Source organism: Paroedura picta, chromosome 5 (assembly GCF_049243985.1).
Source record: "Paroedura picta isolate Pp20150507F chromosome 5, Ppicta_v3.0, whole genome shotgun sequence".
In the NCBI taxonomy this organism is placed as follows: Eukaryota; Metazoa; Chordata; class Lepidosauria; order Squamata; family Gekkonidae; genus Paroedura; species Paroedura picta.
In genome coordinates, this window is record NC_135373.1 from 51,661,099 (window position 1) to 51,679,119 (window position 18,021).

The 18,021-nt window shown below is 45.0% G+C and overlaps 1 protein-coding gene across 4 annotated transcripts in view; it reads left to right on the forward strand.

Annotated features, from left to right (window-relative positions):
• The first annotated feature begins 1,934 nt into the window (after positions 1-1,934).
• The window catches only part of ITPR2 (inositol 1,4,5-trisphosphate receptor type 2), a 228,630-nt gene continuing 212,543 nt past the window's right edge, over positions 1,935-18,021 (forward strand). For all 4 annotated transcript variants that reach the window (XR_013231068.1, XM_077337917.1, XM_077337918.1 and 1 more), the window contains exon 1: positions 1,935-2,293. Coding sequence is in view for 3 of the 4 variants with exons in the window: in XM_077337917.1 (XP_077194032.1) it covers positions 2,202-2,293 (92 nt within the window). In the remaining variant the exon portion in view is untranslated. The remainder of the gene's footprint in view (positions 2,294-18,021) is intronic.

Here is an 18,021-nt window from a genome sequence, read left to right on the forward strand (position 1 = left end):
ACCCCTGAGGCTCAGGGGGGTTCACATAAAACATAGGGAACAAGAACAATGTAGTCGTGCCCATGTACAGATCAAAGCTGAAGCTGCAATTGGAGTTTTACCCATTAAAAATAGCATAGTGCTGGAAAGTGGGCCTTCCTCTGAGGAAAGGCAAGGCTAAAGAAACTGGATACATGATAAGGGTGGAATACTAAAAATAATGAACTGGAAGGGGTGGGTCCCAGTGAAGAAACAAATATAGAAAAATATAGTGCATCTATATCTTTCTATAAGGGTTGCATACTGGTAATCTTTAAGCAGCAGCTGGACAGATACTTATCCTAGTTGCTTTAAGCTGATCCTGCATTGAGCAGACTAGAAGGCCTGTATGGCCTGTTTCAAGTCTAGGATTCTATTATTCTGTAAAATGATACAAGGGAAGAGGGATCCAGATTTGTAGCTGTGCTGGTCTGAAGGATGAGAATATCATCCTATATCAGTGAATAAACAGAACTAAAGTGAATAAACAGAACTAAAGTGAAGTGGGTGAGCAACAGGCTCAGGAGGGACAAAAAAGATACTTCTTTACTCAGCAAGTAGTAAGGTGGGATTTACTGCCTTTGTCCATAGTGATGAGCACAAGCATGATGGACTTTCAAAGAGAGTTACACAGATTCATGGAGGGGAGGTCTGTCAGTGGTTATTAGCTGCAATGGCTTCACAGCATTGTGTTCAGAAGCACAACCTCCCTGAATGTCTGGGCAGGGTGGGGGAGGTGTCACACAAGAGGAGGTTTTTGCCTCCCTGTCCTGTTTGGCAGCCTTCTGCAAGCATATGGCTGGCCATAGTTTGAGAGATGACCTAGATCATTTCTGACCTAGATGGATCATTTCCATGCTGTAACTTATCCAGTCTTATGCTCTCCCACCTAACTTTGCATCAGATGTCTGCCTGCTACATTTCCATGCAAGGTAGGGTGGCTCATCCTTGTCTCTATTTGATCCAGGGCCAGTTTATCTATGTAGCACGTACTATGGGCCCCATGTTTCCAGGGCCCTGCACAATGCCTCCCCCCATGGGTCAGGGCCATAACCTGTCTCATCTCCCTTTTCCCTCTTTAAGAACACCCTTTTCCGCTGTGTGTGTGTGTGGGGGGTCCCTCTGCCCCCAATCTGGCTATGCCCACCAAAACTGCATTCTCTTAGTGCCTCGCAAATCCTTAAATTGGCTCTGGTGCTACTGGCCATAAATCCGTAAACCACTCCTAATTTGATCCTTAACAACAAGCTGAGGTCAGGAGTGTTGTGTTTGTGGATTGGCTGAGGACCAAGCTTGAGGTCTGAGGCAGGATCCAAGTAGACATGTAATTGACCAACATGCTGAGATCAAAGAACTATTCTTATGCCCAGCTTCTTGCCTTCCTCCACGAACCCATGGATATAACAGGGAGTGAACTCCAGGGCTGAGTGGATTTAAAACGTGAAAAGAGGACATCCACACTTTATGGCAGGGGGGCTCATTCCGCACATGTTGGCTAATGCACTTTCAATGTGTTTTTGCAGCTGGATTTGCCTGTGCGAAAGAGGAACATCTCCTTCTAAAGCACTCAAAGTGCAGAGCGGGACAATGTGGAGGATCTACAGTCCAGCCATAGCCAGTGGGTGTAGGGAAATGCACCAGAGAGCATGACAGCCTGCAGCGGTCCGCAGACCTGTTTTCTACGGCCGCCCCAGGAGGCTGGCGTTTCCCGACGCCCTCCTTCCGCAGCTTCGGGACGCCGAGCGCCCGCAACAAACCTCCCGGATCTCTCCCCAAAACTCCGGCCCCGAGCGCCGCGCGAACACCTGGGAAGGGGGCGGCATTCCTCCCGCCCCGGCCGCCGCCGATTGGCTGGAAGGGCGGGGGGCGTCCCGCCCTCTCGGCTGGCTCAATGGGAAGCGGCGCCTCAGCCGAGTTTCGGTTTAGGCAGGAAAAGCCGGAGGTCGGCGCGGGGCGGACGCGCTCGAGGTGGATGCCCAGCGGGGCCGCGGAGGGCGCACCGGCCGGCCGGCTGCAGGGCGCAGGAGGCGGCCATGCGGCGGGAGGGCTGAGGCGCCTGTTGCCTCCGGGCTGGAGCCCCCGAAGCGGCTTCCTGGCAGATCTGTAGGCTGGCGGAGGGGGCCGAGGTGCCCGTCAAGCCAGAGCGGCGGCTGGGGTGGAAACTTCTCCGAAAATGACTGAAGATGTCTGACAAAATGTCCAGCTTTCTGTACATCGGAGACATCGTGTCCCTCTACGCCGAGGGCTCGGTCAACGGCTTCATCAGCACCCTCGGGTAAGGAGCGGGAGATCAGCAGGGGAAGCGACGGGGGAGGGAGCCCGCTCAGCCGCCGCTGCCCGGAAGGCCCCCTTCAGACGTGCCCTGAGAGCTCGGGACACGCAACTTACGTCGGGATTCGCCTCCGAGGGGGGCTGCCGGACAATTGAGAGGAAACCACACTCAAATCGCTCGCCGATCTTCCCGATCCCCCGCGGACCTGGCGCCCTGCTAGACCCCTGCCTTCCTCTTTGTTTCCCGCAGACCCGTCGGGCTTCGTCATGGGGGGAGAAAGAGAGAAAATAGCAAGTTTTCAACGCACGGGAAACAGTTAGCGGAGAGGAATGCGGGGAAAGCTGGGGGGGGGGGGGAAGCGCATAGGAAGTGCTTGGAAAGAGTCAGGGGCGGGCGGGCTTTTTGGGGAGGGGTGCTGGTGGTCTGGCTTCTCACGCTGGCCCTTGGGAGGGTTCGGGCCGATGCGGCCCAAGAGAAGCCCGGTTGCCATGCCCCAGCGATGTGGGGAAAGGGTTGTTTGCCGCTGGCACCGACATACCCGGCGCTGAAATGTGGCAGCGCTTTGGCGTGTTCACTCGGAAATGAGGCGCAGGGAGGGGGCCGCGGGGACGCACTCGCTTCCTTCGGAGCAAGCGGCCGGCAGAACTCAGCGCCTCGAGTCTTGTGGCACCCTGACGCATCGCTAGTACGCGGTGGGATGAGGTGGTAAGGGAATTCACCAGGGGCTCCGTGAGACAGTCATTGGATGGGGTAGATTCAAATGAGCAGCCGTGTTGGTCTGAAGTAGCACAATAAAATCAGAGTCCAGGAGCACTTTTAACACCAACACAGATTTATTCTGCGCGTGAGCTTTGCAAGCAGGGGTGCTTGCACTCGAAAGCTCACGCCTTGAATAAATCTTTGTTGGTCTTCAAGGTGCTCCTGGACTCTGATTTTATTGGATGGGGTGGTTGGCTTGGTACTCTACTACTGCAGCAGAGCGGGAGCTGTATAGAAGGTAACTCCTGGAGCTCTGAGCTAAATCTCGCCTCAAACCAATGATGGGGAAATGGGTTTTGCATTCCATGTTCCTGTAGTTAAACAGAATGTCTACATCAGGGGTAGTCAAACTGCGGCCCTCCAGATGTCTATGGACTACAATTCCCAGAAGCCCCTGCCAGCAAATGCTGGCAGGGGCTTCTGGGAATTGTAGTCCATGGACATCTGGAGGACCGCAGTTTGACTACCCCTTGTCTACATATTCTAGAATGAATTTAATGTCCAAATGCCTCTCATTAGTTTTGTGGCCCATTGATATGTATGCATGCATAGCCTGGAAGAGATGCAGTTAAAGTCATGTATCAACATTTCCATACATTGTGTCTCTGAAGCAAGCCCTCTTCGACAATGAAATGGGCCTCCTTATCTGCCCAGATTTCCTTTGAGCCAAGGACCTGTTTACACTGGCAGGTTTGTGGCACCTTGAATGCAGCATCAAGCAATGACTTGCATGTGTGAATCAGGATTGGGAAACTGAGCACGTATCTGGAGGCTGTTTGCATGATAATAGAAATATTTAAAATGCTATCCTCCTCTCTCTCAGACTTAAGATTTCTAAGAATGGAATTTGCCTGCATGGGCGTGAACAAAATTGCCAGCTCACCTGAGTCAGCGGAAGAGCAATTTTCAAGGTCTGAGCTGATCTCAGAGATTAGCTCCTACTTCAGAGTCAGCCCTGAATAGGACTTTGATGGGAGACCACCAAGGAAAGTCAGGTTTGCTACAAAGAGGCAGGCAATAGCAAGCCACCTCTGTCCATGTCATGCCTTGAAAACCCCAGGGGTTGCTGCAAGTTGGCTGTGACTTCACTGTCCTGCCATTGAGGGTCCCACCAAATTCTCTTTTGATCTAAAGCCCTTTGTGATAGCAGTCTTGGAACGGGCTGGTTGCTGGAAAAGACTGCCTTGTGCAAATTACAATGACTGTGTCAGCATGACAAGGTCAAATAGTGACACGCTGTTGATAATACATTTCCTTTAAACCATGAAATAAACGTCTGTGTGTATAGGCAGTGGCCACTAAGTTGGTGTTCAGGGGCGGGGGTTTACAGCTGTCATTGGAGGAGGTTCCCAGCTGCTAGGGTTCAGGGCTGGGCTACACTGGAGTTTCCTACAACACAAGCTTACCTGGAGTCGGTTTGCAGGGTTTACATTACTTTTGTGTCTGCAAATGTGTGTTCAAAACAGGCTAGAGGGGTGTGTGCAGACAGCACAATCAGAAGGCTAGGCAACATGCTAAAGTACTTTTCATAATCAAACCAGGACACTTGCAGCAGACACAAAAGGAGGTAACTTTTCACTTATTTTAAACAACTCATCACTGGGACATAATTAAGTGACCCAACATGAAGGCTCCAGGGATCATTCATTGGCTTAATTCTGACAATGCTGCAATGTCCAGCAAACTGACTGAAGGTTCTTGGGATGGAGTGGAGCGAGGGGTTGGTCCTGGTGAATTCTTGATTGCAACAAGGCAGCTTCCAGATTTCACTAAAGGAAGTTGGCAGCAGGGTCTTGTTTTTTAAAAAGAGAGAGACTGCTTCTGGCTGCAGTGGTACTTTTGTGGGACTAGGTCCTGTTACATATCAGTGTGGGTTATTTTAGAGTAAATGAGCAGAGGGATGGATTGTTTGATGGTGTGTCTTTAATTGCAGATGCTGGTTTTCATGGTGCAATATTGTACAGAGTAATTCTGTAATTGGCTTACACTAGAGTGTCAGACCCTGACAGGATGAGAGATCAGATGGGGTACAAATATTTTAATAAATTTAATGATTGCTCTTAATTTTAAAACACATGCACGTTACCTGTCTGAACTGTACATGAAGGAATAGCCATAGTGTTTCCAGTTCCACATCTTCTTAATTTTGTGTTCATCTTTGTAATAATTAAGCGTTGTTCCATTATGCTGAATGACATATTTGCTTTAGACCTTAAATGTTGTTCTTAATGTTTCTGTAAACATTGATCAGGTACTGCATTGATAAACTTGGGAATGACTTTTTATTCTCTCAGATGGTCCATAATTGGAGAAGTTTCTTAAGGAAGTAATTTTATTTGAAGATATTGTATACAAATATTATAGTATGTGCAAGTTCCTTGAGCATGGCCTTAGTGATGTGGTACATACATTGCATATGCTGATCAGGCATCATTTAGCAAAGATGACCTGATATCCTCTCCCCAAGAATCTCTCTTCTGGGCTCTGTCCACAGTTCGAATGCTGCCAAAGCCCTTTTCCAACCACAATGGTTTATTTTTAAGAAAACAAAACAACAATTTTAGGGTGTAATCTTTCAGTGGATCTGGTTAGAGCAATTAAAATGCATTCAGCTGTACTGACAATCTATGTTGGCAACTGCAGAAAAGTTACTGTATACTGGTGTTTTACATCTATATCCATGCTCTTACAGATCTGCACACTAGAGTCACGATAGATCTGTTCCCATACAGATGCTCATGGAAAGTATGCAGACAGATTGAATGATTCCTCTAAATACTGATACCTAAGTTTTCAATCCATTCAATTGCGGCTGGGGAGAGTACAAGGAATTCTGTCATATCTCCCTGGAAAGCACGACACTCAGATTTCTGTGACAGATGGAAAATAGTTTGGTGGGCTGGAACACACTCGCATTTGCCCCATTTAAACAACAGTTCCGCGCAATTGCCAGCGCCTGTTCGTATTCTATTAGCTGCCTTTCATACTTGTGTGTCAAGTCAAATCCTGCAGGCCTCTCATTGATACCTGTCAGGTTATGGATATTGGGTGGGACAGATTCCATCCATGTTTGCAACCATTCATTGTTTGTATTCTATTGTTTGTATTCTGTTATCTGTCTTCCATGCTTTATGTGACAAGTCAAATCCCCCAGGCCTCTTGTTGGTGTTTATCAGGTTATGAATATTGGATGGAATTGATTTAATGATTAATCACACATAGGAACCATAAAATGGTCAGTGCTAAATGTGGGCAGAAGGAAGATATTAGAGCAAATTGCATTATTTATAACTCTATGCAGTGAGGTCTGTCTTTCCTTGATTTTGTGTCAAATCCAATACAAACACATGTGGCTCTTTAGCTACTCAGTGGAAGCGTCTCATGGATTGTCTGAATCATGGTAGCTGCATCCACTTTGCTGTGTGGTCTTGTTTTGAAATGGTTTGAAGTTCCAGCATGTAATATGGTAAAGACTGTAGTCCTGTGTTGAGTTAGACTGTCTAAATTTTACAGATTTCAATTTGAGTAGAAGATTATGGCCAAACCTGTTTTTAAAAAAAATCTCCCTTCTTCCACTCCAAACCAGATCTGACTTCCAGAGTGCATCAGTTTAACTGTCATAGTGTCTGTCAGAGAGCCAGCTTGGTGTAGGCATTAAGAGTGGCGGCTTCTAATCTTGCAAGACAGGTTTGATTCTCTGTTCCTCCACTTGCAGCCAGCTGGGTGACCTTGGGCTAGTCACAGTCTTGATATAGCTGCTCTCACAGAGCAGTTCTGTCGTAGCTCTCTCAGTTACACCTGTCTCAAAGTGTATCTGCTGTGGGAAGAGAAAAGGAAAATCATTATCAAATCCCACATGAAGGAAGAGGAAGAGTTGGCTTTTATACCCTGCTTTTCTCCACCAGAAGGAGTCTCAAAGCGGCTTAAGATCACCTTCTCTTCCTCACCCCACAGCAGACACCCTGTGACGTAGGTGAAGCTGAGAGAGCCCTGATATCACAGCTCAGTCTGAACAGCACTATCGGGGCCGTGGCCAGCCCAAGGTCGCCCAGCTGGCTGCATGCAGAGGAGAGGAATCAAACCCGGCTTGCCAGATTAGAAGCCACCACTGTTAACCTTACATTATGCTTGGAGACCATGAATTCTTCTCCTTATTCTGTAGTTATGTTAGAGATGACTTTTTGGTGTCCCTGTGCTTCTGCTTTTAACTATATTCAGACACATGCACATGAATTAAATTGTAATTTTCTTGTTATGAAGGTAAAGTGAGAAATGCAGTTTCTGCATTCCAGACTGCTGCTGATGGCAGGGCTGGTTAAAAAGAGCTGCCACCAGTAAGCATTTTATCAGTGGCATCATTTCACACAAGAATAGTAATGGCCACTGATGGTGGCATTTAAGGGCATTTTTATGGAGACCTATGGGCTGCAGTCTGTTGGGAAATGTTAGCAAGTGGAAGGGGAGAGTCCTGTGGAATGTAACTGGACTGGCTCTCCTTCTCCTCCATGTGGGCTTCAAACGTACCACCCACTGAATGGCTCTCTCCAAAACAGCTGAGCTGCTAGGTCTCTTCGAAATCCATCTATCTGCATTTCAAGGAGAGAGAAATGACTTAAGCAAAATGATCCTTGGATGTGACCTTTGCAAAGACCGTCTAAAATGAACAGGCGGATAGAGCTTGATACTAAAGCAAGACATCAAATTAGCAATATTGTCCAGAATAGAGAGCTGAATACCCCAGAATGGTTGAGTGAGTGAGACAGCAGCTAAAAAGCAAGGAATAAAAGTTGTGGCCTGTGGAACTACATGTCCCCTTTTGTTTCTGTTATTGTTTTTGAGCCACAAGGCGTTGTCCATGAGGGTGTGTGGCTTTAAGGGTAGATAAACCATAATGTTGTGCTGGATTGGACTGGGAAAGCGTGGGCTCACATGTCAGCAGTGCTGCAGCAGACACTTGGTGGCTCCATACAGGTGAGACTCTTAGCCTAACAGGATATAATGAAATTGTTCCACGCTGGATACCTTGCAAGAAAAGTAGGATACGGATCTGGCTAGAATCTCACAGAAGTCGTTGCAAGCCTAACAAGCTAATTAATTTTCTCATCTGATGTGCTTAAGCTTGTGGGTTAAAGAGCTGTCTCTTTGTTCCAGCTCAATGTTTTCTTATTCCTTTTCTTTATTACCCTCCACCCCCATCAGTGGAATGCTTCATGCAAAACCAGCTGGACTAAATGCTGTGGAGCTTCATCGTTTCTGAAAAGGCACCGTAAGCCAGAACTTGTGATTTGAGCTGGGGCTCTGGCAGAGTCTTCAGACCTCTTTGAAATACAAATGATTCATCCCTGGACTATGTAGAATTCTGGCAAAATAATACTGTCTGCCTTCCTGAGGGATTCCTTTTGGTTCCTGGGTGCCCCCAAGCTCATCTGGGGTTTGGGCTGCTCCTACCTGCTCTCTACCTTATCTAGTGTCCATATATAAATAATCAGGGCACTTATCTTAGTAGTTTTCGTGGAATGTAGGCGTTGAGTGGAGCAATAAAATCATTAAATTTGCATACTGAGAGGAGTCTGTGTAGCGAGTGACACAAGGGAAAAAGAAACTGGGCAGGATGTGGAGCATGAGACCTAGCCGTTCTTCTCTCTCCAAGGACTGAAAGGCTGAAGAACTTTTTGTCTGGCACGGGCCTTTCTTTTATGGAAATCACTTCTTGTGGAGGAGTGAGCCCTCCAGACCTTTCTGTTTGTCAACCATGTTGCACTACAACAGTTGCCGTTACCATTCCTAAATGCTTGTGGCTGGAGTGAGGCTCAACAGAGAGATCCTGCTCTAAGAGACGATTTCTTTCTTATGGAAAAGAATGAACAGAATCTTTCCAAAACTGTGACTGTCAGCTGGGGCCATGCTCTTGTGGAGAGTAAGAAGGAAACTGAAGATCATTAATGGGGTATTATATTGAGTCATATCTGAATCAGCTAGCCACAGACCAACCGGCTGGTGGTGTCATTTGTGGAGGAGCCATCCCACCCATGTACTGCTGCCTTTACCTCCTGGCTATCCTACTGACAAATATGGGAGGTCCCAGCTGGACTGCAATGTCAGTGGTGGAGAAGTCCTCCTGCCCTGCCTGCTGCTGCTGCCTGCACCTCCTGCCTTGCCCAGTGACAAATGGAAGGCACCACCAGCTCTGCCACCTCCTGGGTGAGCCTTGTCCAGATGGACTGTGTACCTTAGCGTCTGCAGGGGATGATGGATGGGGTGGTGGCGGCTAGTAGGGTTGCCAGCCCCAATCGCTAGCAAGGCATGAGGGGTAGCCAGCTTCAGGTCAAGAGACTCATCTGGAGGTTGGCATTCCCTCCTGTGCCTCCAATCCCCACCCACCCTCTGACCCCGGGACGAAATAGGCTAGATACACCTAGGGCTTTAGGGACAGATTCTGTTGGCCTCAGAAAGCAAAAAAATGTGGTGTGAGACCTGTGCACACTGTGTTTAACAAAAAACCATGCTCATTAAGTCTGATATTCTAGAGAGTATTAGTGCCATTGGCCCATGAAATTGTTGTGCATTAGCTTTTTACCTGCAGAATCTGAGGCAGAATTATGGAAATATTCTGATTATGACAGATCATTTTACTTGCTGTGTCCAAGGCTATCCCACCTGAGACCAGAAAGCAAGTACTGATGCAGGGGCATTTAGGGAGAATCCCCCCCCCCCCAGGTCTATGGACTACCATCAAGGATCCATTCTGATCAAGGGTCAGATTTTGAGAGCTGTCTGTTAAATGCAAAACTAAGGCTGGCAGGAGTCAAGAAGTCTAGGACCACCCTGTATCATCCTCAAGGTGATCCCCAACCAGAAAGATTCAAACATACTTTGGTATATATGTTGGACACCCTGCACCCTGACCAGAAAACCAGGTGGAGCCAGTTTATAGCTTTCCTGGTGCATGCTTTTCAGTGCCACCCACAGTGATTCCACAGGATTTACACCCTATTTTTTGATATTTGGAAGAGAGCCTAGACTCCCTACAGGCCTGTGTTTTGCAGTATCTTGAGATGGTGAGGATATAGGGATTTATCTCCATAATGTAGAGGAGATGAGGCAGCAACTCTGGACAGCATATCTTGATTGCCATGGCCACAGCCTGGAAAAATGCTGATCGCAACAAACATTATGATGCTAGAGTACATGTGCATGAACTTTTTGCCTGGAGACTGGGTATTGTTTCAGAATCTAGATATTCCTGGGAAGCAAAAGCTGGCTGATAGATGAAAAGCACAATATTACTTTGTGGAGGAGAAACTGGGGACCTGGCCTGTCCATAGAGTAAAGGCTGAGGATGGGGTTAGGTCTATAAAATCCATCCATTCCCAGCACTGGAACAAAATGCAGCCTCTTTGCTTCGTTGTATTAGAAGGCTGCCTTCCAGTATGCAGTTGAAAAATTAGCCATCATTTCAGTGTTCTGAGGAGAATAAGATTTAATATTTGCTCTTAAAAGGACTCTTCAACCACCTGCAAGGTTTTCAGCTCTAGTAGGCTATTTAAGCGGAGTGTGCATTTGTCCTGTTTATTTGATGTTGCCAAAAGCTAATTGTTCCTTAAACAAAGCTCAGGGGAGGCACTTCTATAAATAGGATAAAAACACCACCTCCTTGGCTGGAGGTGCATTTATTTTTTGCTTCTCAGGGTGTGGCCACACACCAGCACTTCCAATCGTTATTTAAATTATTTCGGCTTTCTTCCTTGCTTGTGCTTTCTCTTCCTAGAATTATGGGTTTGTTCACTTGCAGGCACTGACTTCTTTTCAAACGTCCCTTAAAAATGATAAAAGGGAGGGAGTTTTTCGCAATGAGTGTTCAGTTCATACGTATTCTCCAAATACACGGCTGCTGCTTTTTGGCTCTAGTATGCTTGGTGGCAATCTTGGGTTTGTTGTGCATAATGTGTAAAAGTGCCTTGAGTCTAGGGTAGGAGTCCCCAATCTTTTGGGGACCTGTGGGTATCTTTGGAATTCTGACACAGTGTGGTGGTACAACCACAAGATGACCATTGCAGGTATTGGAACCAACCCCCCCCCCCCCCCCGTGAAAGGGACAAGAGGAGTGGTTTTTAAAGATTCTGGGAATGAGGAGTGAAAGAATAAAACCAATACTTTAGTGGCATCTGCTCCCAAACAATGTTTTAAAAAAATACCTGTTGGCAGTCAGAAGTCTTACTAGGCAGGAGCTAGGCCTTGGTCCACCCACTTTCCCAAAACACATGATTGCTAGGAAAAGTGTTTGCAGACACTGTGTTGGGAGCACTTTTTCCAGAGACTTAAGGCCTTTTGCATATTACATAACAACACATATAGTTAGTCTTTTTGTGCAGCCTATTTACACTGTTAATCAAGAGAAAGTTAAACTCAGATGTCCATGGAGTATCTTTAAGGACATCCATGTATTGTAGACAGTATTTTTACCCCCTGTTTTCTACTTGATTTGGGACTGGAGATGGAAGAGATTGATTTTTGGTTGGACCCAACTTAGATGACTGAATATTCCTGCATGAATGGTTGTGCATGTTTACACTGAAGGAATTCCCACTAAATGGCTTGGGTTGCAGCCTTAGTTGTCTGGCTATTTAAGCATATTCCTAAGCAGCACAGCCAACCATTATGATTTTTGTTCAGTTTCACAAGATGTGGAAGGCATACCAAGACTGAGAACATCACAAAATGCTGGCTTTATATGCTTGCAGGACATGACGTAAATCCAGGTGCTTAATCTCTCCTGAGTACCCAGTAGAACATCTCGCCAGCCATAATGAGTTTTATTTAAAAAGACAACGACAAAGATATTTTTGTAGGCAAGTGCTTTTTATTGAAATGTGGTCTGTGTATCTTTCATCAAAGCTATCAACAGGTGATGAACTTTTGAACTGTGTGGTTGAGACTGTCCTTTGTGCTGAAGCCAATACAGACACATCAACAGCCAGTATTTATGTGACCCACCAAGAGCATCAGGAGGAGTATTAGCCTGTTAAGAACTTGATGGCCCCTCTGTTTTTACAGCCCCAGCATCAGATAGTTGTAAAAGCAGGTTTATCAAGCTTCTGCTGGGCCGTAATAAATGATGTCGGTTTTCTGGAACAACTTGGTTTGGCTTAAATACATAATTAAAGTACTTAAATAATGTTAGCAAAAGAAGGCAAATACACCTTGTACAAGTCTGGACCATCTACAAACATTGGGTTTGTCCAGGCTTCACACCCCTATTTAACCCACCTGCCATGATTGATTGACAGCACAACAGCTCTACCATGTCAGCCATATGTGTAGTGGAGAATGTACCACTGGGGGAAAAATGTTGCCACCAAGTCACAGATGTCTTATGATGAACCCATAGGATTTTCAAGGCAATAGACGGTTTGCTATTGCCTGCCTCTATGTCACGTATTCCTTGGAGGTCTCCAGTTCCTATATAAGCCAAGTCTAACTCTGCTTAGCAATCAAAATCTGATGTGCTTGGGCTATCCAGGGTCAGGAAAAAAATAGCATTGGGAAATTTCTGCTCTACATCATTGGCTGTAATATATAGCGGGTAAGTTGTGTTTGACTGGCTCCAGAAGGGGTCATGCATATCCTCTATACATCCTTTAAAAAAAAATTCAGGAGGAGGCATCAATGTAAGGGTGTCTGTAATAGATCTGTAGAAATCTCAGGCGGAGGTGTTCTCAGACTTTGCGTGGAAGAAGTTGATTGTGTAATCTGTGCCTGTAGCTTTTCATGTGTAGACTCTAGGCAACCCAGAATGTTTGGAAGAGTGAAGATGGGGAACATAGGTGTGGCGTATGGTCAGGATCCTGTACTGTGTGTAGCCAGGACATTAATTAGAAGCGTCCCAGTGTCCTTGGGAGCCCTTTTTTAAATGGCCACATTTTAGAAAAGACATGTACCATAGAGTCAGAGACAAAGACCTAGAAATGTCCTGCTTGTTTCAAATCCATTTACTTCCAAATAAGCCTGCTCAAATTTGGCGCTTTGTAAAGTTTGCCACTTCACTTTGTGTACACTGAAAACTCCTTTAGGCATTTGTGATACAGCTGCCCTTATCCTGTTCACATATCAGTTGTTGGAACTCTGCATTAACCAGAGGGGAGAAGGAAGATTCGGGGGGGGGGGGGGGGACTCGGACGTAAAGACAAGTAGTTATTAGTCATGTGGCTTGACATTTGAAAGGTGTTTGATACAAAATAACCAATTTGTATTGGAATGTAAGATGTGTCCTTGGAAAAAATCTAATGTTGCATGTTATGACATACATTTATTGGGACTTTTGTGGTTTCCCCAGTAAATCTTCTGGGAATCAATTGTTTTTGTTTGTATTTTTAGTTAAAAAAATTAGCTGGTTTTGCTTGTATGCCTCATAAAGTCTATATCTCTTGTCCCTAGCATTACATTTTATAGCACACGTGGCCCTCATAACAAATGAGTTTGACACCTCTGTTTTAGGGTTTGTAAGACCAGTATTTATTGCTGTAATGAGTGTTTGTCAGCCAGCCTGTTGGGAAGGCATATAAATTGAATGAATGAAATTTCATTGACTACGATTAGGCAGCTAAATATACAGAAAATGCACAATGCAAATGTTTGCTAATATTTTTTATGCCAACATGCAGAGGGAAAGCTATATTTATAGTTTACAAGTTTGCTACTCCTCCAGTCAATTCCAGTGAATTCCTAGTTTTCTTAATGTTTCTCCTTTTCTTGTTCATATATTACTGACAACATTGTTCAGGCTGCTACAGCCCCCTCCTTCCTGCCTAGCCTTTTTGTCTGCCTCCCTTATCTGCTCTCTAGCTGATTCATAATGTGTTTGCAAAATTCATCTTTGTTTGCCCAGGAATATAGGCTCACTGTCCTTTCTTACTTTCCGTGCTGGTTTCCTCTCACTGTCATGTTCTGTTTGACACTTGGAAAGTTTTATGGGTCTACACCCTCAGGACTTGCTTATTTGAGTCAAGCTTTCCCTATTGTCTTGTCTTTATGCTTGGAAAGATAGGCGATTCTTCAAGGTGGAGGAGATGTATGCCGTAAGAAGAAAAAGAAGAGTTGGTTCTTATATGCTGCTTTTCTCTACCCAAAGGAGTCTCAATGCAGCTTACAATCACCTTCCCTTTCCTTTCCCCACAACAGACACCCTGTGAGGGAGGTGAGGCTGAGAGAGCCCTGATATCACTGCTCGGTCAGAACAGCTTTATCAGTGCTGTGGCGAGCCCAGGGTCACCCAGCTGGCTGCATGTGGGGGATCCTGGTTTTCAGGGTAGCAGAAAATAGTTTAAAATGATGCCATTCTTTCTCTGACAAAAGAACACCCTGTGTAATCAGAAGACAGATTTTTCTGGCCCAGAAGGCAGCTGTGTTGCTTTGGGTGGTTGTAATGAGAGATTTGAGAAAGGTGTTTGCAGATGTCAGAACTGATTTAGGGTGGAGTGCCCCCTGCTGTGGAAGAGGACATGGCTTATTCCTCTGTGTGCATTAATTAGTAGTAGATTGCCATTGGATTGGCTAGCCAGTGTTGCTCTGGTAGGCTGTTGCAGGGTGCAGTACAGGAATTCGAACTGCCAGAAGGCTCACATGTAGACCTGATTTTGTGTAATGGCAGGCATTCAGTTCATCCATTGAGAAAGCCAGTAAGATATAGTGCGGGGGTGGCCAAATTATGGCTCTCCAAATCATGGTAATTGCACTCCATGGACATCTGGAGAGCCTCAGTTTAGACACCCCTGGTGTAGTGGGTAGAGACCCAGGTTTGAATATCTGCTCTGCCAATAGACTGTCAACCTAACCTACCTCACAGGATTTTTTTGAGGGTAAATCTGAGGTAAGGAGAATGGTGTAAGCTGCTTTGGGGAGAAGGATGTGGTATAAACCAATAAAGAATATATAAACAAAGAATATATAATTTGTTTGTTGGTATAAACAAATAAAGAATATATAAATATATAAACAAATAAAGAATATATAAATATATAAATACATAAAATGACTCTATGAACAACAATAAAAATAAATCATACCAGTAGTGCATGTTTCACATTGACGTGTGAACAAGGAAAGTATGACTACTCTCTGACATCACTTGCATTACTTCTATTGGTGCTTAAAATATCCCTTCTATCAAGTGAGAGGAGACTAATAAATAAGGATTTTGCCTTTTGTTTTGGTTTGACCTGCATAGCCAATCAAGTGAAGGCATAACTTGCTCTTATTTGGATTATTGTATTTTATATGTTTTTTTCTCTCCACCTTTGGGTTTACAAGTCAGTAGAATGTACATGTGTTACTTCTCACCCTTTTAAGGGATAAACACCTGAAAAACATTAATTACCACTTCAGGATGCCCAAGCATACCTAGGGCCATTTCGCACGGCTTCAAAATAGCACAATGGTTGCTAATTGAAAACGCTACTAATTTGCCTTAACGCACGACGTCGCAGACAATCTGCAACACTCCTGAAACCAATCAGCAAAAAGCGCTTCGTTGTAGCGCTTTCAGGGGAATCCCAAAAAGTGGATTCACCCTCCGGATAGCGATATACTCCTGCAACCAATCTGCAACACTAGCGCTAAAGACCTGTGCGTTACCATTGTTGCGGGTTCTTCAAAGTCCCTCCCCCTGGCTCTCTCCTCCGATCTTCCGGCGAAGCGATCGCCATTTTTTTTTCTCCGAGCGAGCGGGGATAAACGCACCAGCGAGCCTCTTTCTGTTTAGAGGCTTCCCTGGCTTCAGTCCTTCACCTTTAGTCACTAAGCACAAACCACATAAAAGCCCGTTTGCTGAAATAAAGTCCCTTTATTTTTTACACATTAATTCAGCCGAAAATCGGGCCCGTGAGAGGGGGGGGGTTTATCACTCGAGGCAGCGTGCCAACGATCATACAATCAAACGACAGCTCACATTAGGCAGCTGGATGGGTCTCTCCGTTGCAACGAATCTACTTAGATTCGTTGCTATGGGTCTGTTTTTTTTTTTAAAAAACCTTTCTTAAAGGGAAAGGGGCTGTTTGGGAGCATGCTAACGGCTGCCCATTGGCTGCTTGACGGCCAGGGGCGGGACGAGCTTGGCAATAGCGCTTCCTTTCTAGCGATTTCTGCCGAGACCGGAAGCCTGTGGGAAACGCTAAAAAACGCAACTGATTCCACTACAAAGGCAGGTATGCATAACGACGAATTCCACTATTTTAAATGGCGATTTTTCATTCCGCAAACAATTTGCAACAAAGATCCCCGTGCGAAAAGGCCCCTAGTGTTGTGTCAGTGATTGTCCCTATTAACTGTTAATTTAGTGAAATAGTGAATCTTTAGAAGTGGCAAATTCTCTGTAGTAAAAGAAAATGTGAAATCTTTTCCCACCCGAAATCACTGGATGTGAGTCATGTAGCTGTTCTGATCCCTTTATGACTGACCCTTGTCTTGAGATCTCATAATATGGTAGCCTGCCTTCTGATGTATCCTATTAGGCACAGGTGGGCTGACCTTGGTCCTGTACCTGTAATGCAGAAGAAGGAATTGTAACTGCAAAGGTTCTCTATTCAGATCAGGCCTGGAGGGATGAAGGGGATAGAGTTTAATTAGTTCTCCATTCCTTTGTGCTGATTGGAACTGGTTCCCGATGCTGTTGCTGGCCCTTCTAATCTGACTGTAATGGATAATCTTGTTTCTTTCAGTATCTTGTTTGTTCTGACATTTTTGGAGATTAGAGGGCATGAGGAGACCTCTTGTACTTTCAAAGTGGAAGCAGAAGACAAGGGCCGCTGCTGAAATCTGCTCTCTCAAAAAGAAGGGATGTCTCTCTGTATCTTTTAAAACAAAATGCATTATAAAGAAAACTGTAATGAACTATAAAGAAAAAAATCATTCTCCAGAGAATATAAATGTTTTTTATTATTTATACATATACTTTTAAAGATTTGGCATGCCCAAATTGTCAGAATTCTCTATTGAAAACCGAAGCATCATGGAGTCATAGAATGAGGACGTTATCGCCATTGGGTTTAAATAACTTATTTAACTTGTTATATATGAAAAAAAGAATGAAATTAATGCAGATATACTGAACTTGTTTTGTTATACCTGAAAGCAAAATAAACGAGATACGATTACAGGATTCTGTGGTAAGGATTATATTTTGTCCCTTTAAATACATGTCTGAGTGATTGATACCTAAGAGCCTTTTTGTGATATAGCAGGACTTTATCTTCTATGGAAGAGAGTGTCAATGTTTGTATTTTTGAAGGGTAAGACACCACATTGGTGGATGTTTTGTACGGTGTACGTTTTTCACGTGCCAGCTATTGTTCTGTAATTTTAATAGAAATATGTGCCTGAGGAAGATATGAAACTGAAATGTATCTAGAATTCCATTGCACGTGCATGTAAATGTTGGCTATTTTATGAGTAAGGCATGAAGATACTGATGTAAAGTACTCAGACGGATGTACACCTACAGAGAGATAATAGACATTGCCCTCAAGAATGTCTTGCAGCTTCTGGCCAGCACGTGCCTGAAGACAGATTTATTACAGACAAACCTATGGCACTGAATTGCTGAATGAATTTACATTGATGACAATGTTTTTGGTAACAACTAGTACCTGTTGATTTTTTTACTGAGGACTTTAAGAGAGGGCTGTCCCTCTAAAGTTGAAAAATGTGCGGCCAGCCAATCACCTTCCGTCCCCCACCCCTGACCACCCCCTCCTCCTTCCGCTTCCTTCTGAGGCTTGGAAGCTGCAGATCCCTGCTGAGTGAGAGCTGCCCTGCCAGTGAGTTCCTTAACTGCTGCCTGCAGCCTTTCCAGGTCCTGGAGGGAGGGGCTGTCCGCAGAGTTCTTCCACCCCCACCCCCCAATCTAGTGCTCATTGTATTCCTGAATGCAACGGGCTTGGCCCCTAGTTCAAAACATAATTGACAGTTGTCCAGTCCTT